General features: G+C 42.0%; 6 protein-coding genes across 6 annotated transcripts; 5 read left to right on the top strand and 1 right to left on the bottom strand.

Moving 5' to 3' along the window:
- Positions 1–133: 133 nt before the first annotated feature.
- Positions 134–1,896, top strand: il1b (interleukin 1, beta). Its single transcript, XM_049763419.2, has 4 exons — positions 134–324; positions 395–602; positions 856–1,017; positions 1,274–1,896. The coding sequence occupies exons 2-4, from the start codon at positions 395–397 to the stop codon at positions 1,627–1,629; spliced, it is 726 nt and encodes a 241-aa protein (XP_049619376.1). The 5' UTR covers positions 134–324; the 3' UTR covers positions 1,630–1,896.
- Positions 1,847–4,275, top strand: LOC125994107 (zinc finger protein OZF). The gene is made up of 2 exons (XM_049763321.1): positions 1,847–2,229; positions 2,803–4,275. The coding sequence occupies exons 1-2, from the start codon at positions 2,139–2,141 to the stop codon at positions 3,924–3,926; spliced, it is 1,215 nt and encodes a 404-aa protein (XP_049619278.1). The 5' UTR covers positions 1,847–2,138; the 3' UTR covers positions 3,927–4,275.
- Positions 4,276–4,814: 539 nt separating this feature from the next.
- On the top strand, positions 4,815–7,483 carry LOC125994036 (zinc finger protein 391). The gene is given in 5 exon segments (XM_049763188.2): positions 4,815–5,259; positions 5,463–5,639; positions 5,753–6,055; positions 6,160–7,148; positions 7,151–7,483. Coding segments are annotated over 5 exon segments (1,728 nt in total). The 5' UTR covers positions 4,815–5,057; the 3' UTR covers positions 7,208–7,483.
- A 752-nt stretch (positions 7,484–8,235) lies between these two features.
- On the top strand, positions 8,236–9,630 carry LOC125994169 (gastrula zinc finger protein XlCGF42.1). Its single transcript, XM_049763397.2, has 2 exons — positions 8,236–8,528; positions 8,617–9,630. Exons 1-2 carry the CDS (start codon positions 8,351–8,353, stop codon positions 9,282–9,284), a joined length of 846 nt encoding a protein of 281 aa, XP_049619354.1. The 5' UTR covers positions 8,236–8,350; the 3' UTR covers positions 9,285–9,630.
- A 6,304-nt stretch (positions 9,631–15,934) lies between these two features.
- LOC125994160 (transcriptional regulator protein Pur-beta) lies at positions 15,935–19,821 on the bottom strand. Its single transcript, XM_049763387.2, has one exon. It carries the CDS (start codon positions 19,205–19,207, stop codon positions 18,269–18,271), a length of 939 nt encoding a protein of 312 aa, XP_049619344.1. The 5' UTR covers positions 19,208–19,821; the 3' UTR covers positions 15,935–18,268.
- A 178-nt stretch (positions 19,822–19,999) lies between these two features.
- On the top strand, positions 20,000–23,212 carry LOC125994213 (histone H2A.V). The gene is made up of 5 exons (XM_049763447.2): positions 20,000–20,239; positions 21,362–21,439; positions 21,568–21,681; positions 21,812–21,941; positions 22,420–23,212. The coding sequence occupies exons 1-5, from the start codon at positions 20,237–20,239 to the stop codon at positions 22,479–22,481; spliced, it is 387 nt and encodes a 128-aa protein (XP_049619404.1). The 5' UTR covers positions 20,000–20,236; the 3' UTR covers positions 22,482–23,212.
- Positions 23,213–23,437: the final 225 nt, after the last annotated feature.

Below are 23,437 nucleotides of genomic sequence, written 5' to 3' on the forward strand. Positions count from 1 at the left end.
AAAAAAATAAAATAATGTAGCCTATTAATTTAGACTTTACTGTCATTTTTCCTTTGTTAAATTCACTCTTTGATGACTAGTTTACATTGAGTTTTAAATTGACATTTTCTCAGGTTTCAGCATCCCACACAGTTACAGTATTGCGTCACGGTGGCGTGGCGTCGTCAACATGGCCCCTCCCACTTCCTGTGTGTGTAGTGGGAAATTCCTCAGGTGCTACATAAAAGCACTCAGGTTTGGACACGCAAGCACAACCACAGCAACAGCATAGCTGAGCACTTCTACCAGACAACTATCACTACTACTACAACACGCCAAAACAAGGTACGGTACTGCAACATCGGATATGTTCGTACAAGACAATATGTAACGTATGTGAATTTTTTGTGAAAAGATGGCCTCAGCGATGATAAGCCCCGTGAGCCCCAGTTTGCCTCCGGGACTGGGCCTTGAGGTCTCCCATCACCCCCTGACCATGAAGCAGGTGGTCAATCTGGTGGTCGCCGTGGAGAGGTTGAAGGGCAGCCGTACCGAGACGGCCCTCAAAAGAAACTTCAGCGGCGGAAACCTCTTTAGCATCATGATGGACGACCTAGTTGAAGGTACTGAAGATCCAACACCTTCTTGATGCATTTAACCAAATTTTAAATCCACCGTGCTGCGTAGTAAAATGAATACAAACTACATGAAATGAAGCATTATTTTAAAAATGAAATGAACATACTTGCTCAAAAAATATGAATAAAAAAAAAAAACAATTTAAAAACTATGATGAAAAATCCAAAACTATTAGAACTCTGCTGTATACAAAAAGACATTGGTGTTTCAAAAAAAAAAAAAAAAATTCTATTTCAGTGATCCACATGCCTGAGGCACGAGCTCCGAGGAATCAGTTCACCCGGACGGGCCAGTACGAGTGCACCGTGAGCGACACCCAGAAGAAAAGTCTGGTGCTGCTCAGGGAAAGCATGGAGCTGCATGCCGTCCTGTTGCAGGGAGGAAACAGTCACCGCAAAGGTGGGGATGCACATTCTAAAACACACACACGCATTTTGTGTTTCCTAAATTACTCAGGTTAAAGAGAAAAAGAACCTAGAAGAATTGTGTATATTTTTATTTTATTTACATCGTGATCGCTGTAAATATTTGAACAGTGCAGCAACACATGTGAAGACACAATATGACAGTCGTCGCCTGCATATATTCCTTCTCCTCTGTAATAAGCGACCAATATTTCTTCCAACCATCTAAAATGCTCTCTTACGCGTTGCAGTCAACCTCAACATGTCCACCTATGTGCACCCGAACCCCAGCGCGGCAGCCCTACCAGTGGCCCTGGGCATCAAGGGGACCAACCTGTTCCTGTCGTGTTCCCAGGAGGGCAACAAGCCCACGCTGCACTTAGAGCAGGTGACGGACAGGCAGAGCTTGATGGGCGTGACCTCGGACAGCGACATGCTGCGCTTCCTCTTCTACAAGAGCGACTCGGGCGTTAGTATCAGCACCCTGGCATCGGTGCGCTACCCCAAATGGTTCATCAGCACGGCTGAAGAGGACAACATGCCCGTGGAGATGTGCCAGCACACCGGCAACCGATATGTCAACTTCCGCATCCAGAGGCAGAACTAGATTTTGTTTTTTACTGGAGAAGAGAGGAGACAATCAGAAAAAGTAAACAGCATCTGTTGACACCATTTCAAGGGCAGGTAGTCCAACGCCCCAAAAAGGGCACCTGTCACCTAAATTATTTTACTATTATTAGCTAAATTATATTGTTCTACAATTCAATTGAAATGTTACAAAGACATGCTTTCTTTCATATTTATGCATTCTATTTAACTATTTATTTATTTATATGTATTTGTGTAATAAAGTGTAACAGAGTGGATTCACCTATCAACGTGTGACTATTAACTCATCCATCCATCCGTGTTTCTGTCAAACCTTCGCTCAAAAATACTGCCGCTAGACGGCGGTCGTTCCGCGTCATGGCTCGTTTAGTTGCTGTTAAAGCTCCACCGAAGAAGAAAACACGAGCGCGTGAGGGGGAGAGAGAAAAAGAAAGAGAGAGCGTCGACTCCGAGGACGTGAGAAAGCGAGGGTGAAATGATTAAATCGCCTCAAAAGACAACGTGAAAATGTCAAAAAATGAACTTTGTCCAGCAAAACTAAAACGAGAGAGACTCTGGCATCAACATGACGCCATTTCCTCCACTCAAACTGTCCAAGGTGCGTTCACTTGTCTTTTGCTAGCTCATTTAACACCACCATCTGATCCACTATAGTGAAAGGAGACTTCGAATTTCCCCTCTTTTTTCTATAACCGCTTCAAACAAAGGCATATGTAGCAGGGAATAGTTATGTTTTTATTATTGCCATTGTTTTGTGTAATGTGTTTTGTTGTATTGTTATTGAATGCGCTATGTTAATAATGAGAATTATGAAAGCGCTACAAAAATAAAGATTTGTATTGAAGAATGTGGAGGTTTGAATGAACCAATAAAATACATTTTATATATTTAATACTTAAGTTTTAATGAAGTAGTGGGAAAACCAGTTGTCAATTTTATGTTTCAGTTGTCTGCATTTCTTGAATGTAACTAATAAAGCTATTTGCAATTTTTTAAATTAAGTACTCAGGAGTTTTCAGTCATTTTTTAAGTCAAGTAATCATTAAAGTAACAAAGTAATTTTTTTTTCCAGATAACTCTGGCAATACTGCTCCCCGCACAGTGACGGTATATGGTGAATTTGCAATGTCATATACATTGTCTCCTCCTAACTGTTGCGCTTGTCCTGCAGATGTCCAGCGGCCGGTTGGTCTTCAGCAGGCGGGTCGGGAGCCCTCCCACATGAAAGAGGAAGAGGAGGTTCCACAGGCGTCCCATGTGAAAGAGGAAGAGCAGGTTCCAGAGTTCCACAATGTTAAAAAGGAGGAGCCAGAACGTCTTTGTGATAAAGAGGAGGAGGAGCATCCTCAACTAGTCTGCATTAAAGAGGAAGAGAAGGAGTTTGACATCAGCAAGTTGCCAAAGATGGAGAGTGAAGATGACAAAGAAGAAGCACCTGAACGGTCTCATCATCGTGATGGAGGACCACCACGCAACCTCTTAGCTCCGCTGTCAGACAGCGACGACATGGACGAACCTTTGAGTAATGACGCCGACCACGAAGGTGACGGCAAACAGTCGAACTGCTTGGAAAAAGAGACTCTTGGCAGCAAAGCAACGCCACAAAAACGTCCAAAGCTTTTTACCTGCTCAGTTTGCGCTAAAGGCTTTTTCAAAAAGCAACATATGATGACACACATGAGAACGCACACGGGAGAAAAACCCTTCGCTTGCTCAACTTGTGGGAAAACCTTCTCCCAAAAGCCGCATTTGGAATTGCACGTGCGAACGCACACGGGAGAGAAACCCTTCACTTGCTCCTTTTGTGGTAAAACATTCTCTCAAAAACAAAATATGGAATCACACATGAGAATACACACTGGAGAAAAACCCTACAGTTGCTCAACTTGTGGTAAAACCTTCTCTCAAAAGCCATATCTTGTATCACACATGAGAACACACACGGGAGAAAAACCCTTTGCCTGCCCTTTTTGTGCCGAAACATTCTCTCGCAAGGAACATGTGAAATCCCACCTAAAAATGCACACGGGAGAAAAACCCTTCAGCTGCTCACTGTGTGACAAACCATTCTCTCACAAGTCAAACCTGGTGACGCACATGCGAAGACACACAGGAGAGAAACCCAGGAGTTGTTCACTCTGTCATCAAACCTTCTCCCAAAAGGAACAGGAGGACTCGCACATGAGAACACACACGGGAGAGAAACCTTATAGTTGCTTGGAGTGTGGCGAACGCTACACTCTCAGGGCCAATTTGACTGCACACATGCAAACACACAATAAAGGCAAAGAATAAACGTTTAACCGTAATGTTGTGGATCAAAGTCAGAGTGGCCAACATCTTGGCAGATTTTCAGCTTTTTCTACTACTCTATCTTAATATTCTTAAATCTACTTGAATCTTAAATTGATATAAATCCTAGGGATATTCGATACCACTTTTTTTCAGACCAGTGCCAATATGAGGACTCAACTCTTCAATACTTACCAAGTAACCAACACTAATAATTAAGATACATAAAAACGCCATTCGACCAACGATATGATCTTGTGCTAGCTTACAGCGCCGTTCAGTCATCACCTGTAATACTGCGAAACTAACCACATATTGTTCCCTCTTAATTCAATAAAAATATTACTTTTGCTATGCGAGTTTTATTTGAAGCAGATTTTAAAAATGACCTGCAGCTAAAACAAAATATTCTACTAATAAACATAAAACAATCCATGAATTACAACCTTATAGTCAAAAATGGTAAAATCAATCTGCAGCATGAATATTTGATCAGACTGACACTTTTGTTATGTTGAGCAAATGGGTGAAAACTACAATAAAAGAGAAAGAAATAAAACCGCTACTAACATGACAGTGCTCAAAAGTCATATAAAAATAAATTTCTCATATTACTTTTAGACATACTTTAGTCACAATTAATCAAAACAAAAATGTCACTTTTAAATCAACAAATGTAACAATTATTTTTCTGCAAAAAGGCTTTTTTTTCAAATAAATGTCACTTTCCTCGTAATACTAAACTATTATACTGACTGGTATGGACACAAAATTGTACTTTTTTTTTTTTCTTAGTTCCTATGAAAACGCTCACACCACTTTTTCTCACCATCGCCTCATCATTACCGCCGCAAGATGGCGGCCGTTCGTCACAAGTGCGTTAGCAGCTACCAAAGCACCACCGAAGAAGAAAAGCGGAAGTTGGCGACGGCCACGCCGGAGCAGGGGCGAGAGCATCCCGACAGATAACATAAATAGGGGATATGCACGTGGCGTCACAGACCGGCTGACGGTTTGTGTGGGTAGCAAAAAGCGGCGGACGCTGGGCGGTGCTAATAGGGCCAAGGCTGGATTGAGCTTTAGAGATTTTTTATCATTTTATCGTGGCAGATTTGTTACGGTGCAACTTTGACCATGGTGAAGAGTTGTTGTGCCATAGGATGCGCCTATCGCTTCCAAAAAGGCGATACCAAGAAGCTGTATCGGTTCCCTGCGGACCTGACCAGAAAGGATAGCTGGGTGGCGGCGCTTCGTAGAGCGGAACATGGCCGCAACAGCTCCAAGCTTTGGAAGCCAACTATTCATTCTTACATCTGCTCAGATCACTTTGTGGGAGGTACGTCATTTTGTTTTATTGACGTCAACATTGATTTGTGAGGTATTGCTCGGATATTCCCTTTTTCTTGCTGCTACTCGACCATGACCGAAGGAATGCAGAATTACATTTGCTAGTTCGGCCCCACCTGAAACACCAAACTGGATCCGCCACTTTCGATTTTTATACCAAGCTTGTCTGAAAAACAATATTTACTGTTTCAGGTGCAAAGAGTGATGACCCTCTTCATCCTGCCTACGTGCCAACTTTGTTCTCGTTCACATCTTCTGAGAAGAAGAAGAGGAAGACGGCATCACCGCACCGCCATAAACGCGCCGAGAGGCTCGACGTGAGAAGGACACCAGCGCGGGATGCGAGTGAAAGCATCACATCAGAATGTGGTAAGTATACCATTCGATATGAATCTTGAACGTAATGGTTTAGATGCCCAGAAATGAACTTTGTCGAGCGAGGGAGGAGATTGAGAGACAACCGTGTCACATTTGTGTCACAGATGTCCAACAGCTGATTGGTTGCCAAATAGAACCCAACCCCCCTCATGTAAAGAATGAAGCAGAGGCTTCGCCGCACTCTCACGTTAAGGACGAAGAAATGGAAGCCGATGTCACCAAGTTGCCGCTGACCGTCATTGTCGTGAAGACCGAAGACGATGACGACAAAGCGCTCGAGTGGTCATCGATTCATGGTCGCACTTTGAGTGGAGACCATCTCGGAGGACCACGAGGCGACTTTTTGTCTCCACTGTCCTATGGTGACGATATACCAGAACCTTTGAGGAGCGGCATAGACTGTGAAGGTGATGATGGGCTGATTTAAATATTTGCTTTTTGTTTTGAAGAGCTATCTCATCACCTGTTCATGAGGAGTTATTTGTGCAACTGTGCTGCTCATGTCTTGCAGATGTTTGGCAGCACCGCCGAAGCTCCAGTTTGGATCAAGTGGATCCATCTCGCCTTTTCATTAAAGACGAGGAGGAGGAAGCTGATGTCAGCAAGTTGCCGCTGACTGTCGTGGTGGTGAAGAGAGAAGACGATGAAGACGAACCGCCCGAGTGGTCGCGGCTTTATTATGCCAGTCCGAGTGGGGATGGCTGTGGACCGCCACCATCGGACAACCACTTAGCTCCACTGTCGGACGATGACGATACGGAAGAACTTTCGAGGAGTAACGCAGAAGGTGACGAGAAAGCGTTGGAATGCTCTGAAAAGGAGACAACACTTGGCAACCAGGAAACCTTACAAACGTGTAAAAAACACGTCACCTGCTCAGTGTGCGGTAAACGTTTTGCAAAACAGTATTTGATTAGGCACATGAGAACACACACTGGGGAGAAACCCTATAGTTGCTCAACTTGTGGTAAAACCTTCTCTCAAAAGCCACATCGGGACTCACACATGAGGACACACACAGGGGAAAAACCTTTTCCTTGCTCAGTTTGTGGCACGACATTCTCTCGTAAGGAACATGTGGAGTCTCACATGAAGATACACGGGAGGGAGAAACCCTTTAGTTGCGCGACTTGCGGTAAAACTTTCTCCCAAAAGCCATATCTAATATCACATATGAAAACACACACGGGGGAAAAAACCTTCAGTTGCTCGTTGTGTGGTAAAACGTTCTCTCACAAGTCGCACGTAGTATCGCACATGAGAACACACACTGGAGAAAAACCATTTCAGTGCTCAATGTGCGGTAAACGATTCGCTCACAAGTCGCACGAGGTGAAACACATGAGGACACACACGGGGGAGAAACCCTTTCGTTGCTCAGTTTGTGGTAAAACGTTCTCTCGAAATGATTATATGAGCTCACACATGAGAGTACACACAGGAGAGAAACCTTACGGTTGCTTGTTGTGCACTAAAACATTCTCTCTCAAGTCACACTTGGTCACACACATGAGAATACACACGGGAGAAAAACCCTACAGCTGCGCAATTTGTGGTGAAAGCTACGCTCATAAAAACAGTTTGACGGTACACATGCGGACACATAAGAAGGGACAGTAAATATTTTACAGGGGTCCCCCTCCCATGTCCTAGCTACTAAAGCAGACTATATAATAATGCTTTCACTGAATGTTGTACATTTGATATTGTTATACTTATTATATCATGGCTAGATTAAAAGTTATAATGATTTAAAGTCGAAATTTTCTGTTTTGTTAACAAACATCTTTTAAAAATACAGTGGTCACAAAGCAAATTAAATGATTTAAAATCATCGTGACGAGTTTAAAGTCATTGTACCGAGATTCATTCATTCATCCATTCTATCGCGCTCTCTCTCTCTCTCTCTCTCTCTCGCTCTCTCTCGCTCTCTCTCTCTCTATATATATCCATCCATTTTCTGAACCGCTTCGTCCCCACGGGGGTCGCGGGCGTGCTGGAGCCTATCCCAGCCGTCATCGGGCAGTAGGCGGGGGACACCCTGAACTGGTTGCCAGCCAATCGCAGGGCACACAGAGACAGACAACCAATCGCACTCACACTCACACCTAGGGACAATTTGGAGTCTTCAATCGGCCTACCAAGCATGTTTTTGGAATGTGGGAGGAAACCGGAGTGCCCGGAGAAAACCCACGCGGGCCCAGGGAGAACATGCAAACTCCACACAGGGAGGGCCGGAGGTGGAATCGAACCCGCACCCTCCTAGCTGTGAGGCGGACGTGCTACCCAGTGCGCCACCGAGCCGCCCTCTCTCTCTCTCTCTCTCTCTCTCTCTCTCTCTCTCTCTCTATATATATATATATATATATATATATATATATATATATATATATATATATATATATATATATATATATATATATATATATATATATATATATCATATATTTATGAGATATATATTAATCATATTATTTAATTATTATAATTATATATATATAGTTAATCAAATTTGTCCATCGAACGTATTTTTATAAATCGAGAACCTTGTCCAGTAGATGGCGGTAATGCGCCCAGACGCTGGTTGCTAACACGCCACACAAACCCAAAAAGAAAAAGACGGAAGTAAGCATAATTGCTAACGCTGAGACGTCGACGACGGACAAAGTCTCGTTGGGATTTGAACTGTTAACAGCAACAACATGTTGAAAGAGTTGGTTAGGGAGCGACTGATTGCGGCCGCTGATGAAATATTCGGACTATTTGAAAGAACAATGGCATCATACGAGGAGCAACTTTGTCGAGCCAGAGAGGAGAGCGAGCGCCAACGCCGACAGCTGGAAATTATTTACAGCACGCAAATTGTCAGACGTGGCGAAGGTCAGTTTACGGTTTATTTGAGCGGAATTGAAATATCAACTTGTGTCTCAAAAGCTCTTCATTCGTTTGCATTGCACATGTTCTGCAGCTACCGAGGAAGACGATAAACCGGCCGTCCACCTGAAAGAGGTCGAGGAGCGTCCACAGCCCATCTATGTTAAAGAGGAAGAAGAAGAGGCTAAAGTCAGCAAGTTTCCGCTAACCGCTCTCTACACGGAAATTAAAAACAAAGAAGACGAATGTCCCGAGTCGTCACGGCTTCGACACCACCCTCCAAGTGGAACCCACTCTGGAGGACCACTGCTGGACAAGATCTTGTCTTGTGAAGGTGACGACAAACAGCGGAACCTCTTCACACAAAGGACCACTCTTGACGACAAGGAAACTTCAAAAACATGCCAACAATATTTTATCTGCTCAGTTTGTGGTAAAGGTTTTGCTAAAAAATCCGTATTGATTCGACACTTGAGAACACACACTGGAGAAAAACCTTTTCATTGCTCACTTTGTGGGAAAAGATTCACTCAAAAGCCAAGCATGATTGCCCACATGAGGACGCACACTGGAGAAAAACCCTTTCGTTGCTCATTTTGCGGGAAAGCCTTTACTCAAAAGCCAAGCATGGTGTCACACATGAGAATACACACGGGTGAAAAACCCTTTAATTGTTTGATTTGCGGAGGGGGCTATGCCCGTCGTTCCAATTTGAATGCACACATGCGCACACACAATACGGACAGAGTAAATGTTTCATAATTTATCATAATCGATTTTTTAATTAATAACATTTCCTGAAAATGGGTAGCAGTTGATTCAACAGTAAATTTCCTTCTGTACTCATCTTTAGCCATTGTAAAAAGCTGACACATTCACTCAAAAACCTCATCTTGGATCACACATGAGAACACACGGGAGGAAAAACCGTTTAGTTGCTCAGTTTGTAGTTTCGCCATAGGTGCAATTTGAATGCAGACATGTACAGATACAAAACAAAGAATAAATGTTTTGCTGTAGTCCACTTTTTAATCACTTAAAAAGCTGTAAATGTTTTATTTTTCTTTCGCTGAAGTACACTATAAACTGTTGTCACCTTTGTCGTACAGCACAAGACTCTATTTTAGTATATTTTTCTTGGTAATGATTTTTGTACATTATACAAATATGTACTTTGGACCTCTTCTCTCCTGTTGAGCCGTCGTCAATACAGTTGCAAGATGGCGGTCGTTTGACATTTCAAACACGCCTCTGTCGTTAAAGCAGCGCCGAAGAAGAAAAAGGCGGAAATTAGCTTAGCTGTCCTAGCTTCCACTAGACCGGAAAACGAGAACTCAAAAGCGAGGTTGAACTTTTGTCTTTCTGTGAATCGTGTAGAAATGTTGAAGGAGTTGGTAAGGGAGCGGTTAATTGCGGCCGCCGATGAAATCTTCGGACTTGTTGAGAAAACGATCGCGTCATACGAGGAGCAACTTCGTCGAGCGAGAGAGGAAAGCGAACAACATCGACGACAACTGGAGCAGGTTTGCAACGTTGTACGCGTCAAAGGTCTGTTCAGTTTAAATGTCGATTTCATGTTCGCAGCAATTCATTAATCGAATAAATTTGTGACATTAGTTTGAGCTGTTCGGACCAAACGGTGCCTCCTTAGTGCACCAGTAAAATTGTTGCATAAATAATAGACTGTGTTTGTTGTGTTTTCATTTAGATTTTAAACGAAACAATACAAGCAAAATCTAATGTTTATTGCAAAACGAACAAATTATTTCATTTTTCGTCATTTCAATACGTGTGTAACCAATCAGGACAAGCACCCAGCCACCTGGACGAGTCTGCGTGTCGCCTTTGGATTATATCTCTTAAAATACGAATTAAATGACTGTTAAATAATGAAACTAAACAAGCAAATATTATAACCTAATAGATGGACGAAGAAACGCTTTATTTTTCCTCAGAAAAAGTCATGCATGCACACATAAACGCCTCATGCACCCACCCTTGAAACTGCTGGTTAAAAATAAACCACACTGGGAAATTTTTAACCCAGTAGTTTTCAGGGTGCACCACACACAAACATCTTACTTTCCCCCCATTGCACACTGATAATACAATTTCACAGAGACAAGGACATGGTTTGCTTTCGTATCATTCTAAATCAAAAGATATTTAGTTGTACTACTTACAAATCCAAACGCATACATTGTTGGTAACAGAATGTTTCCCTGTAATCAGCAGGCAGACATTTGTGTTTAAAGGTAGAGTAAAATGTTAAACCAATTAGTAAAGTAAAAATATAGCTGGTGTATTATCACTGATCACAGTGATTGTATTGAAGCACTACAAAAATGGTTCGTGATATTAGAAAATAAAAATGCAATTAAAAATCTAATGTCTTGCAGATGTCAAACAGCAATGGGGGGTCTCCAGTTCAGATCCAGGCCATCCACCGCCACCCAACCTTGACAGAGAAGAAAATAAGCCACACCTCCCCCACATTAAGAAGGAAGACATGGAGTTTCCACTCACTGGCGTCTCTGGGGAGGATGAAGACAAACCACTCAGGTGGATGCAGCTTCATCCTCACAGTCCAAGGAGAGACCATAGTGGAGGAGCACCACCAGAAAAGCTGTTAGTGCCACAGTTTGACAGTGGTAATGTGGAACCTGTGAGGAGCAACGCGGACCAAGAAGGTGACGAAAACCAGTCAAAATACTCTGAGACAACTTTTGGCAACAAAGAGACTTCACAACCAGCTCCGTGTTTTACCTGCCCTTTTTGTTCGAAACGTTTTTCCGCCAATTCAATATTGACTATACACTTGAGAACACACACAGGAGAAAAACCTTTTGCATGCCCCATTTGTGGCAAAAGATTTGCTCAAAAACCAAGCCTTGCGACGCACATGAAAACACACACGGGGGAAAAACCCTTCAGTTGTTCCATTTGTCATAAAACATTTTCTCGAAGGTATCATTTGGAAATACATATGAGAACACACACAGGAGAGAAACCATATAGTTGCGCAGTTTGTGGAGTAAAGTTTCGTCATCGGTCCAGTTTGAAGGTACACATGCGTGTACATAACACAGAATGAAAACTGTTTCACAGTAGTCATTTTATTTAACTGTAACATTGTAAATGTTTTGTTTTTCTGTTCAGTACACTACAAATGATTATCTTCGATGCACCACACAGCTGTTTCATCATTATTGCCTTTATCTTCATTGATAATGATTTCCTGTTATTTGTTGCTGCCGTGTGTACAAGTATTTGTGTTCTCACAAAATTTGAAATTCACCTGTCGATGAACCGAAATGTATATAAAACATACATTTATTCTTTGCATTTCGTTCAATTTCGATTGTTTCCAGCCGTTTGCGCACGTATTCGAAAGTTGTCAATACCGCCGCAAGATGGCGGCACTTCCACATCGCGTGCGTTTCCGCTGCGTGAGCGCCCCACCGAAGAAGAAAAAGGCCAACGGGCGTGAGCCAATCGACCCATAACACAACAACAAACAGGGACAAAGAGTGAGGAACAAATTGTGTTCTTGTTTACACTCCAACATCAAAATGTTGAAAGAGTTGATAAGGGAGCGCTTAATTACAGCCGCCGACGAAATTTTCGGACTGTTTGCACGAACGATTTCGTCGTACGAAGAGCAACTAAGTCGGGCGAAAGAGGAGACCGAGCGCCACCGTCGACAACTGAAAGCCCTTTATAACGCTCAAACCGTGCAACGCGTCCAAGGTATATTTACTACTACTTATTATTACATTTAAATATCGCATAGGATGTTTAAAAGTACGTTAATGGTGTGTGTGGTTCACAACAAGAGTAAGACTACAATAATGTTATTAGGTATGCTGTTTATTGAAGCACTTTCTTGTCCGTGAGTCGTACTTTGTCTTCAAATTACGACAATTCGGAAAACCCCACGATCACAAACTATATGTGAATATTGATTTCATATGATTACTTCAAATACAAATTGTCTGAAAGCTAGCAGACAAAACAAAGCGATGGAGGGAGGCCATCTTGATGTTTCTATTCAGCCAATTGTAACACCGCTTAAGAGTCACGTTTTCAGTCAGACGGTATTATAGCAGTCATTTCAAATTATTTCAAATATTTTTTTCGGTGGAAATTGTATAATTTGTTTAGGAGCTCTGGTGTACACGTAGCTTCCGGTTTGTCTATTTTCCTCCAGTGTCTGCATAAAGTAATGTCCTGTTTTCAAAAACGATAGTAATTTAATTTTGAGGGTATCTGATTCATCGATTGCTTGATAAAATAATCAACAGAATAAGCATTTGTTGCACTTTAAATAATGCTCTTGTTCCGTAGATGTCCAACATCATGCGGGGAGCTCCAGTTTAGAGCAGGATGATCCACAGCCCTCACACTCAAACGAAGAAGTCGAACATCCACAGACGATCCTCATTAAGGAAGAAGAAGAGGACATTGATGTCAGCAAATTTCCGCTGACTAATGTCTTTGAGGAGAGTGAAGACGACAAAGGCAAACCACCCGAGTGGTCACAGGTTCATTATTACAGTCCAGGACCTTCACCACACAACTTCTTAGCTCCTCTGTCGGACAGTGATGACATGGATGATCCTTTGAGGACCTCTGCAGACTGTGACAGAGCCAATAAACTATTGACATACTTTCAAAAGAAATCAACTCATGGCAACAAGGAAACTTCACAAACCCGTAAGAAAATATTTATGTGCTCGGTTTGTGGTAAAGTTTTGGCTAACAATTCATTATTTATTATACACATGAGAAAACACACAGGAGAAAAACCCTTTCTTTGCTCAGTTTGTGGTAAAGGATTTGTTCAAAAGTCACATCTTGCATCACATATGATAACACACACAGGAGAAAAACCTTTTAGTTGTTCAGTTTGTGGTACGAAGTTTAGTTATAAGTGCAATTTGAATACACACATGCGCAAGCACAAAACGGCAGATGTTTTACAGTCGTCCTGAAGCTAAATATTACGCTGTGCAGTACACTACACGTAACTGTCATCGTCATTGCCTTCACTCAATTTTAGTATCTTAAGTGGTAATAATGATTCAGTCAAGTGTGTGTGTGAGTGAGTTTCATTTTCCGTTTTAGTGTGTCCTTATCGGATAAAGAATACAAAAACTCTGTAAAACGTTTATTTACCAGCATAACAAATATTACGGTGTATGTTTTTTTAATTGTCTATAAAGACAATTTATATTCTGCCTCCAATGCAGTGTCTTTTTGCTTTGACTTGATCCGTCATTACCACTGCAAGATGGCGGCCATTTGACGTCATGGCTGCGTTGCTACCGGAATAGTACCACCGAAGAAGAAATAGGCGGAAGTTAGCGAAAACGTGAAAAGGCACTCGGGCGGCTAACCAACCTGGTGTAACGGATGAAAAGAATATTCAAAATGTTGAAAGAGTTCGTGAGGGATCGATTAATTGCGGCTGCCGAAGAGATCTTCGTCCTTTTTGGGTTGTACGAGGAACAGCTTTGACGAGTGAGAGAAGAGAACGAGCGACAACGACGACAACTGGAGGCTGCACATCCAAGGTCTGTTTGTTCTAGTTTACTTTCTCCATTTATACAATCACGTACTATATTAGGCTCCCCTCCACACCTAGGTTAATACATTTTCGGTATCTCTTAATGTGGCAGTTTAAAAGTTCCTGTGACGATTAATAGTGGAAAACAGCTTTATATCCATCACTTTGTATCAACAGAATATGCATCAAAACGCTTTTTACAAAGCTCTACCAGTGTAATGTTGAAAATACGTGTATATCTCTCAATAATCACATTTTTTTATTTAAAAAATTATGTAGGAATAAACTCACAAATTTATAGAGGCGTCAAAACTAATCAATCATTAGTTGCAGCCCTAATTTGAATCAACTATTACATCACGTTTGACTCATTTGTGTCCCATAGGCGGTCCGCAGCTCATTGGTCAAGTTCAATAACATGAATACGTTCCACTTTCTGGGATTTTCAGTATGGCGTCAGCGGCCATTTTATATCAAAGATGAAGTGGAGCGACCGCAGCCCCGCCACGTGAAGGATGAAGAAGAAGAGGCCAACAGCAGCCATTTGTCTCTCACAGTCATCTCCGTTAAGAGGGAAGACGACAGCAAACCGCTCGAGTGCAATCACGGCAGCGGTGACGCTCCAGACGACTAAGCCAATGAATCTTTGACGACCCAACACGAAGGTGACGGCGCACACACCAGCGCCAGCCTTTTCTCTTGCTCCGTTTGCAGTCAAATCTTCCCGTGTCAGAGCAGCTTGGAGGTCCATGCACCAACCCATGCCAGGGGAAACCCTTTCGCTGCACTTGTGGCAAAAAGTTCTCCAAAAAGTCCAACTTGGTGTCACACCTGAGGATCCGCACAGGGAAGAAACCCTTCAGTTGCTCGGTGTGCGAAAAAGGCTTCGCCCAGAAGATCTCGCTGGAGGTGCATGAGAGAACGCACACAGAGGAGAAGCCCTTCGCTTGTTTCGTCTGCGGTAAGTCCTTCTTCCACAAGCCGAACACGGTTGCGCACTAAAAGACACACACCCGGCAGAAAAACCCTACGGCTGCTCGGTGTGCGGCGCCACATTCTTCCGCAAGGAGAGCATGGCGCCGCATGCACGCGGGGGAGAAACCCTTCGCCTGCACTCTGTGCAGCAAGACGTTCACACACAAAGCCAAGCGTGTGTGGGAAACGCTTCACGCAAAAGACACACTTAATCGCACTCGAGGATCCACGCAGCGCGTTTCTTTGATTTTCTAAAAAATAACATTATTGAACCAGTTCTCGTTTCATAAGAAAAAAAACCTATGAAATATTTGGCTCATTTTTTTTCGGTGAAAGTCATAATTTCATGAATAAAATCGCAATGTTACTAGAATCAAATTGTAATTTCTCCAAGTTAAAAATGATAATTTAGTCTCTCTGGGCCCAATTTAACCGACTGACAGCTGCTTCACTGTCAGTACCAGCAAAATAAAATGACAGCTGGCTCGCTTTCAACACCCTGTTGACCTCCCTGGGTATTTTTAGGGCGACGCACGGGCGAGCCCCTTTACAGCCCTGTTAGCTGATATTAGGTCTATTTACTGTATATGCTGCGTGTGCATTTTTCTTTTTGACAATTTGTTCAGTTAAAATATAGTAAAATTATAAGAAATAACGAGATTAAATTCATAGTTAGAATAACGTAAAAATTAATCTACTCAAAATTAAAATCATGTGAAACTATAAGACTCAATTATGAGAATAATGTAAAAATATTAGAATAAAGTAAAAGTTGTAATCAAAAGTTGATTGATGTATTGATGTCTAAAAGATAAAATTGTATTAATCTCAGCTCCCATATCAAGTCAGACAAGTAAAAGACCACACATCCTTTTTTATTTTTTATTTTCATCGTCACCACCACCAGTTGTCAATGAAAAGAACTTTAACAGCAGAACACACATGAGCGAAAACAGCTGCCATTTCACAGAAAACACACTACTGGAAGAATTATGTCCTTCAATCTTGTGTGTAATAGCTCTCTCTAAATATACATGTATAGATTTGTATTTATAAACTTGTGTAAAAGAAATAACTATTGCTTCCAGGTGATATTTTGCATTGTCAAGCGGCATTTTTCTGCTGAAGTTTAAAAAAAAAAAAAGTTTAGAAAGGGGGGGGGACAACAACAGTGATGCTTGTTCTTTTTTTTTTTTTCTCATATCAACAAATCAAAGCTTGCAATCGCTCTCAAAGTAAAAGATAAATATTGTACGCCACTCAAAACAACAACAACAAGGCAGCAAGAAAGCAGGCATGCAAAATTAAAAGGAAGAAAACATTAATCGAAGGTGGTGCTTTTTGGAGAAGCCGACGCATGACAAAAATGTGACAAACGAGGCCTGACGCGACAAACTGTAAAGTGACCTGGAGTGCTGCTCGAAAACTAAAATTGACTTTTTTAGGAACAAGTTGTTCAACTCCAAGGCAGGGTTTCCCAAACTCAAAATGATGAGACATGAATGCTGTTACAATAAGCAAAACCCAAAATTCTCCCAGGACACAAAATGCAGATAAGAGGAAAAAAAAAAAAAAATCTCTTGTAGAATCGTTTGACAAAAACAACATATCTTAAAATTTAAAAAGGCAACGTCTTACCAAAAATAAAAAGTTTGTTTTGGTATGGTTGCGTGTAGTGTTGTGAGTGCAGATGTGACATTAAAACAAGTCATATTTTTTTTCTTAAAAAGTCCAAAGTACAACAAAGTTGTCGGTTTATTCCATATGTTTTAAAGAAAAATAAGTTGTAAACTTAGAGTAATGACGTTGAAATATAATGAAAAGGGTGTCACCACAAAAACGTCTTTTGTGTGTGTGATAAAAGTCGCACTGTATTTTGCCCCAAAAAGTTATGAGGGGCGGAAAAATCGTATTATTCATAAAAAATAAAATGAAAGTCTCTTTTTTTGGGCAGAGGGGTCATGTTATGAGAATAAGGCTGTGCTAGTATGAGATTAAGTTGCATCTTTTTCAAAATAAGCAGAATCGTATTAGTACTGTAATTGTACTTAATTTTTCAAAAAATCTATATTTTATGAGAATAGTTGTGTTATGAGAATAAAGTGCTAATTATTATGGGTAAAAAAAAAAGTTATGGTTCAAGAAAAAGTTTCCATAATAACCGAAGGGGAAAATATGAAAAAAATATGTAAAATAATGATAAACAATATATGTGATTGTAGTCCAACATAACCATTTCAGGACCTTAAATGGCTCACTGAGCCGCAGTTTGGGAAACCCTGCTCTTTGGGAAATAAAGAAAATTAAAAAAGCAGGTATGACCAAATCTCATCCATAGTTTTTTTCATTTTTTATAATTCAATACATCTCTTTTGAAAAATAATTTTATCTATACTCGTTTTTCTATGTTTTTATACTTAAGTACAGCACCTTTGTTTTTTCCCTACAGCACCTAATTTGACCCAGTAGAGATCCAAAATACCCTTTGATAAACCAATCGGGGGGGGGCTAGACTTGTGTGATGTCATCAGATGCAACAGACGTCACATGGACAGACAAAAAACATTGGGTTGCGCCAATGTAACTCCAAAGTTTTGCCGCCTCCTCAGTCAAAATGGACTCCCCTTTTCTCCAAGAGTCTGCTAGTAACGCCATCTCCCCGAAGTTGACGCCTTTCCTCTTGCCATGGGTCCAGCAACTGTCAAGTCAGGTGAGCTCTTCTGATTGGCTCTAAACCAAGAAGTGCAATTGAAACACCTTCCCGCCAGTTTGTTGCTGGTGTTAAACAAACTACAAGTCAGGTGAGGACCTCTGATTGGCTCTCGAGTAAAGGGTCTCTTCTGACTGGGTCTTAAAGTGAACTCTTCTGATTGGCTCTCAACCAGAAGGTAATGATCTGTCCGTCTTGAGCTGAACTCCTATCAAATGTACACTCAATATATACGTATTTATATATATTTGCATATATTTTCTATCAATGGGGGTATCTCATACAAGACCTATACCTATAATATTCACTTAAACTTTGTTTTCCTTATATGTATATAGACACTATATTCTCATATATCGTTTAACTTCCGCGTTTGAAAATAGTTCGATTCGTCATGCACGTTCAGGTCTCTCTTTTCACTCTGGATCTCGCTAATCCTTGACTTGTTGATAGCTTGAGCATAAAACCAAACATCCGTGAGTCGTCCGTCCGTCAGTCGTCATCCACGTCTTCACCTTCGGATTCCTCCGCAGCCCGGCGTTCGAAGCCCTTGTCCCGGTGGCGCTCCTGGATCTCCTTCATTTCCTCGGCGTAGCGGCTGAACGCGCCACCGAACTTGGCCCAAGCCTTGAAGGGTATTGTGATGGAGTTCCTGTAGCTGGGCTTCACCTCGCTCACCCGCAAGAATACGCCGTACTTGTTGGAGCCCACGTCAAAGAAAAAGCGCTTCGAGTCCACCATAATGGAGGTACCCTCCGGGAGCTCACCGTAGCCCATCGCCCCGCCTGCACCACCGCCGGCCAGCTCGTCGTCATCGCCGCCGTAGTCGTCGATCAACTTGGCCAAGGCGTCGCGGAACTCTATCAAGCCCTGGGCTGGCAGCGCGATGGTCTGGCCGGCCTGCATGCCGGCACCGGGCATTCCTCCCGCGCCGACACCAAAGCCCGGGCCTCGGTTGACCGTTTGGCGGATGCGAAGGAAGCGACCCCGCTGGTTCTCCTTCAAATCGAGGTAGTATTTGCGGTTCTCTCGCACCAAGAACTCGCTCTTCAAGGCCCGTCGAGGCCCGCTGTCATCGCCGCCCGCCGACTGGGCGATCTGCTCCGGAGTGCTAGGCCCCAGCTGGGCGTAGTGCTCGATGAAATCCCCGAGGTAGTCACGGAATTCGGCCGCCACCGACATGGAGAGCGTCAGCCGACTCTTGGAGCCCCCTGCCCCGACCTCGGCTATTTTGATGAACCGGCCTTTGGCGTTCTGCTTCACGTCAAGGTAGAAGCGTTTGTTCTGAATGTCCAGCCGCTTCGAGGCCAGCTCCTGGGTTTCAGGCTCCCGCTGGTAATGCTGGAAGCCACCGCCGCTGCCTCCCCCTCCTCCTCCTCCTCCGCCGCTGCTACTACCTCCACGCTCACTTCCACTGTCCCCATCCGCCATCTTCGCCACCAGCAGCCCGTCTCTGCCTATCTTTGACCCCCACCCGCTTTGCTAGCTACGCTGGCGGAGAAAACACACCGACACCGGATACTAGACGCTGATTGGTCGCCACGGGTGCCAGTGCCTCCAGTTTTCTAAATCCTGCGTTTCTATTCGCCGAGGCACTTGTCGTTCGAGTTACGCGCTCTTGAGTGACGCGCGCACTCGTATTGCTTTTAGTTGAAAAGTCGTACTGTACTACGAGGGTGGTTTTGACAGTTTATCAGCGTTTGTAGCTGACAGCTAAACCTGCACACTTGAAGAGGTTCAATATTGATGAGTGGTATTCAAAACGTCGATGTCCTACATTGTGTTTTTTGTATAGTTTTGGAAAAAAATACTCAGGAATGGTACTCCACTTTAAGTCCCGCCTACTAGGAATAAGTAACAGGATACTATATGCCGATTGATCACAACGGTTGTCAATTCAAATACATATTCGTCAATGTCCGTCAAGTGTAAAATTAACGGTTTAGTTTAGATATATTATCCTTGCATCTTCGGCGTGTATGGCATATTTCGTATATTTTGGAGTAAGGATGGCCCTGGAAGAAAAGACTAGGCTAAACAAAAACACGCACGCGTACATGCACGTTGCATGTTGATTGGTGGCCTCGGTTGCCAATCCTAAAGTGGTTGAAGTCCTGCGTTTCTATTGGCTAAACCTATCACCCACTCAAAAGGAATGTTACCACCTCCGGAAGTACGCTTCCTTTTCCAACACGTAAGTACCGCCTACCCGACGGTTTCGTGCGCAAAAAGCAGGCGCGATAATCGCCGGTTGGGGGATGGGTGGCCACCCTGCAAGCCGTGCGCTGATTAGTCAAAGTCAAGATTCGAAGGAACAACGCCTGATCTGATTGGACGCTGGGCATCCTTCACTGCTTTCATGAAAAGACTTGCGAAAAGGGGCTTTATTGTTTCTTTGCTCTCGGAAGCCGAAATTATTTGCTATCTACTCGGTCCTTCAATCAAATCAAGAGGTGGAAAATGGTATGTACGCGTCCACGAGTGTAAGCGTGCGGTGGGATGGGGGTATATTCATTAAAAGAAAAGAACAAATATTTATTATAACTAGAAAGAAAGTGCCGCGTTGAATTACAAGGTGTTTGGCTAACTGTCACGGCTAAAGTGTTAGCATAAACGGAGGCGCCAGAAGTAGAGTTAATTTTTTAAGTTTCGTTTTACAGCCACACGTTTAACTTACAACGACGAACAGTTTGGGTTAGCTGTTAGCAAGCTAAATAATGATGTCGCTATTATGAAATACCATCCAAGGCTTTACTTCAGTGAGTTTTTAATACGGCGATGTTTTGGTTTTCAATTTTTCAAATTAGGTTTGTATTCCCTCCAATGTTTCGATGTTTCTTGTTCAACATGGATTTTTTTTTTCTTATCTTATTTTTTGCACTCAAGTTTTTATTTTGCTATTATCTTTTCCACAAAATTAACTCGAGTATTTTAGGTTTTTTTTTTCAACGAATTATATTATTTATAATTTGGTCATAAAAGTTTTTCTCTAATATTTTTGTATTTTGTCTAATTTGCATTTGTTATGTTTTTTTGTGGTATTTTTTTCTCAAATAAAATTGTGTATATTTTATGCTTGGCATTATTTGCGTTTTCAAATTTATATCTTATATTTTTTTGTTTGTTTCCCCTCTTATATTTTGTGTTCATGTCTATTTTTTCGTTTTTAAATTATTTTCAATTTTAGTGATGGATTCTTGGGTTGTCACGATTCCAGAATTTCAGTAGTCAGTACCAATACCTGAGATTTTCCACAATTCTCGATACTTATTCGGGACCACAGTAAAGAACAACACAATCAAATTACTTTTAAAATCAATCAATCAATTAAAATAGTGGCCTGTGGTTTGACTGCCAGGCTGTTGGAATGCTACATGCTGTCAACCATGTTATTGTAGCATGTTTTTTGTCCAGATGTCAATTTTTTTTTATTTGTAATGGAAAACTTTGTAAGAAGTCAATTCATTTTGAAATGAGCTGCTGAGCCTTCATGTATTTTGTACATACAGTACAACCACAAGACTTAAAAATGTTTTTTTTTTTTTTGTACTTGTTGATGAAATTGTGAGTTTATATTGGCTGCAGGCTGGCGGCAAGGCAGGAAAAGACAGTGGCAAGGCCAAGGCTAAGGCAGTGTCTCGCTCACAGAGGGCCGGTCTCCAGGTGAGTTCCATCGTACTCATGCCCCCCCATAACTTTGGCTCTGACTTTTTCAACTTCCTTAAGCAAGTCCCTGACAACTTATTTTTGCCATTTGAAGTTCTACTGATATATTCTTACCCCCCGGACAGTTTCCAGTTGGACGTATTCATCGACACTTGAAAACGCGCACTACCAGCCATGGTCGTGTGGGAGCCACCGCCGCTGTGTACAGCGCCGCCATTCTAGAATACCTCACCGCTGAAGTGAGTGTGTGTGTCTGTCTGTGTGTGTATTCATTCTCTCGTATGTCTGTCACAGTGTCTTCTTGTTTGCGTATTCGTACGTGTCTGTTCTTGTGCTTTTTTTTCTGGTTAAGTTTGGTGTGTTGCTCAGGTCCTGGAGTTGGCGGGTAACGCGTCCAAAGACTTGAAGGTGAAGCGTATCACTCCTCGCCACTTGCAGCTAGCCATCCGTGGAGACGAGGAGTTGGACTCGCTCATCAAGGCCACCATTGCTGGCGGAGGTGAGGCATACACACACACTCAAATAATTACGTTTTCCATAACGGTGGCCTCGACTCCTCTTAGAAATATGTACGGTTGCTTCAGCAACGTTGCATTCTCTTCTATTGTCATATTCCGTTTCCTCAAAGGCTCTAGAAATTTGGTGACTTGCTCGAAGCTGCGTGTTGCTAATGTGTGTGAATAATCATCATTAGCATAAGTCGGCAAGTGATGTGTGATACCGTCACTCAAAAAGAATAAGCTTTATTTCATATTTGTTAGTTTTTCCTATACGTTGAACTGTAGCTATAAGGCTAACTTAGCAATAAGCTGTAAGGCTTTAAGAGTGCCAATTTATGGCGCCCCCTACTGACGTTTTCTGAAATTGTAAAGCCATGTCAATTAACATTATTTATTCATTGATTTCAATTGTTGAAAGTTTGATGTCACATTATGTCAAAATGTGTAATTTAACCATTTGTTCTTGTGGCGGTCTAGGTGTCATCCCGCACATCCACAAATCCCTCATCGGGAAGAAGGGCCAACAGAAGACCGTGTAGTCGCCCCGCGTCCAACCAGTTTTCTGGCCTTCCTCTGCAAACCAGAGTTTTTCGTTTGTTTTTGCTTTATTTTTGTCTATATGATGATAGCAAACCAAGAGCGATTGTTTAGCGTTTGTGTTGTTATACCTCCCCACTTAACTAGGATCACTTACGGCGGGAAAAAAAATTGTATGCATCGTGTGGTTAGAATGCTTGACCATGTCAAAATGGCGACGATGAATTTCTTTGATTGGCCTGTTCTGTTTTATACTGAAATTGTTAAAAGCATTTTTTATATGATATCAATTTGTTTTGTGGTTATTTCGATTTGAATATAGCGCTTGCGTGATATTTTTGAAAGATGGCAAAAAATGTGCATTGGTGCTTTGAAACTGCACATCTAACAAGTATTAACTTTTTTTTTTTTTTTTTTACATTGGAAAAAAAAAATGTCATGTATGCTTTTGCATGCATAATTCTTAAACTTGAACAAGTTGAGTGTGATATCATGCTACCTTTTCCTCCGGCCCCCTCCCAGGTGACATATCACTACATATATACTGTACACTTATTAGAAGTCGCTACATTTACTTAACCTCAGCAGGGTTTTGACACCCAAATGTACTGTTTGTGTGCACCTTGAATTGAACGCCATGACATTCTTGTATTGAAAAACATCAGAACTTTGTTTCTTAAAGCTGTGTTTGACAACGTTTTTTGTCTTTGAATAAAACACCCTTTGTATGCTATCTCTGGATTTAGGATGGATGTCCCTGTATAGCGGCAAACACAAAGGCTTAATTTAATTTATTCTGAATTCGAATTATGCATGTGAACCTAATTTGGAAACAAAAAAATAGGAAATGATCAGTACAGTAACGTATCATGCGCGTGTGTCTTAACAAAGGAGGGCGATTCTCCTGAAAGAATATAGTTGACTCTTCCAATATATGGATTCTAATTTTTTACTAAAA

The sequence above is a fragment of the Syngnathus scovelli genome, chromosome 3 (assembly GCF_024217435.2).
Source record: "Syngnathus scovelli strain Florida chromosome 3, RoL_Ssco_1.2, whole genome shotgun sequence".
Taxonomy (NCBI): Eukaryota; Metazoa; Chordata; class Actinopteri; order Syngnathiformes; family Syngnathidae; genus Syngnathus; species Syngnathus scovelli.

Excerpts from the sequence above, each read along its gene's own strand:
- LOC125994213 (XM_049763447.2), top strand. Across the intron at positions 21,440-21,567 it reads CACAGAGGGCCGGTCTCCAG|TTTCCAGTTGGACGTATTCA; the intron begins GTGAGTTCCATC and ends CCCCCCGGACAG. Across the intron at positions 21,942-22,419 it reads GGCCACCATTGCTGGCGGAG|GTGTCATCCCGCACATCCAC; the intron begins GTGAGGCATACA and ends GTGGCGGTCTAG.
- LOC125994169 (XM_049763397.2), top strand. The coding sequence starts at position 8,351 with ATGTTGAAAGAGTTGGTTAGGGAGCGACTGATTGCGGCCGCTGATGAA. Across the intron at positions 8,529-8,616 it reads AATTGTCAGACGTGGCGAAG|CTACCGAGGAAGACGATAAA; the intron begins GTCAGTTTACGG and ends CATGTTCTGCAG.
- il1b (XM_049763419.2), top strand. The coding sequence starts at position 395 with ATGGCCTCAGCGATGATAAGCCCCGTGAGCCCCAGTTTGCCTCCGGGA. Across the intron at positions 603-855 it reads GATGGACGACCTAGTTGAAG|TGATCCACATGCCTGAGGCA; the intron begins GTACTGAAGATC and ends ATTCTATTTCAG. Across the intron at positions 1,018-1,273 it reads AGGAAACAGTCACCGCAAAG|TCAACCTCAACATGTCCACC; the intron begins GTGGGGATGCAC and ends TACGCGTTGCAG.
- LOC125994160 (XM_049763387.2), bottom strand. The coding sequence starts at position 19,207 with ATGGCGGATGGGGACAGTGGAAGTGAGCGTGGAGGTAGTAGCAGCGGC.
- LOC125994107 (XM_049763321.1), top strand. The coding sequence starts at position 2,139 with ATGTCAAAAAATGAACTTTGTCCAGCAAAACTAAAACGAGAGAGACTC. Across the intron at positions 2,230-2,802 it reads CTCCACTCAAACTGTCCAAG|ATGTCCAGCGGCCGGTTGGT; the intron begins GTGCGTTCACTT and ends CTTGTCCTGCAG.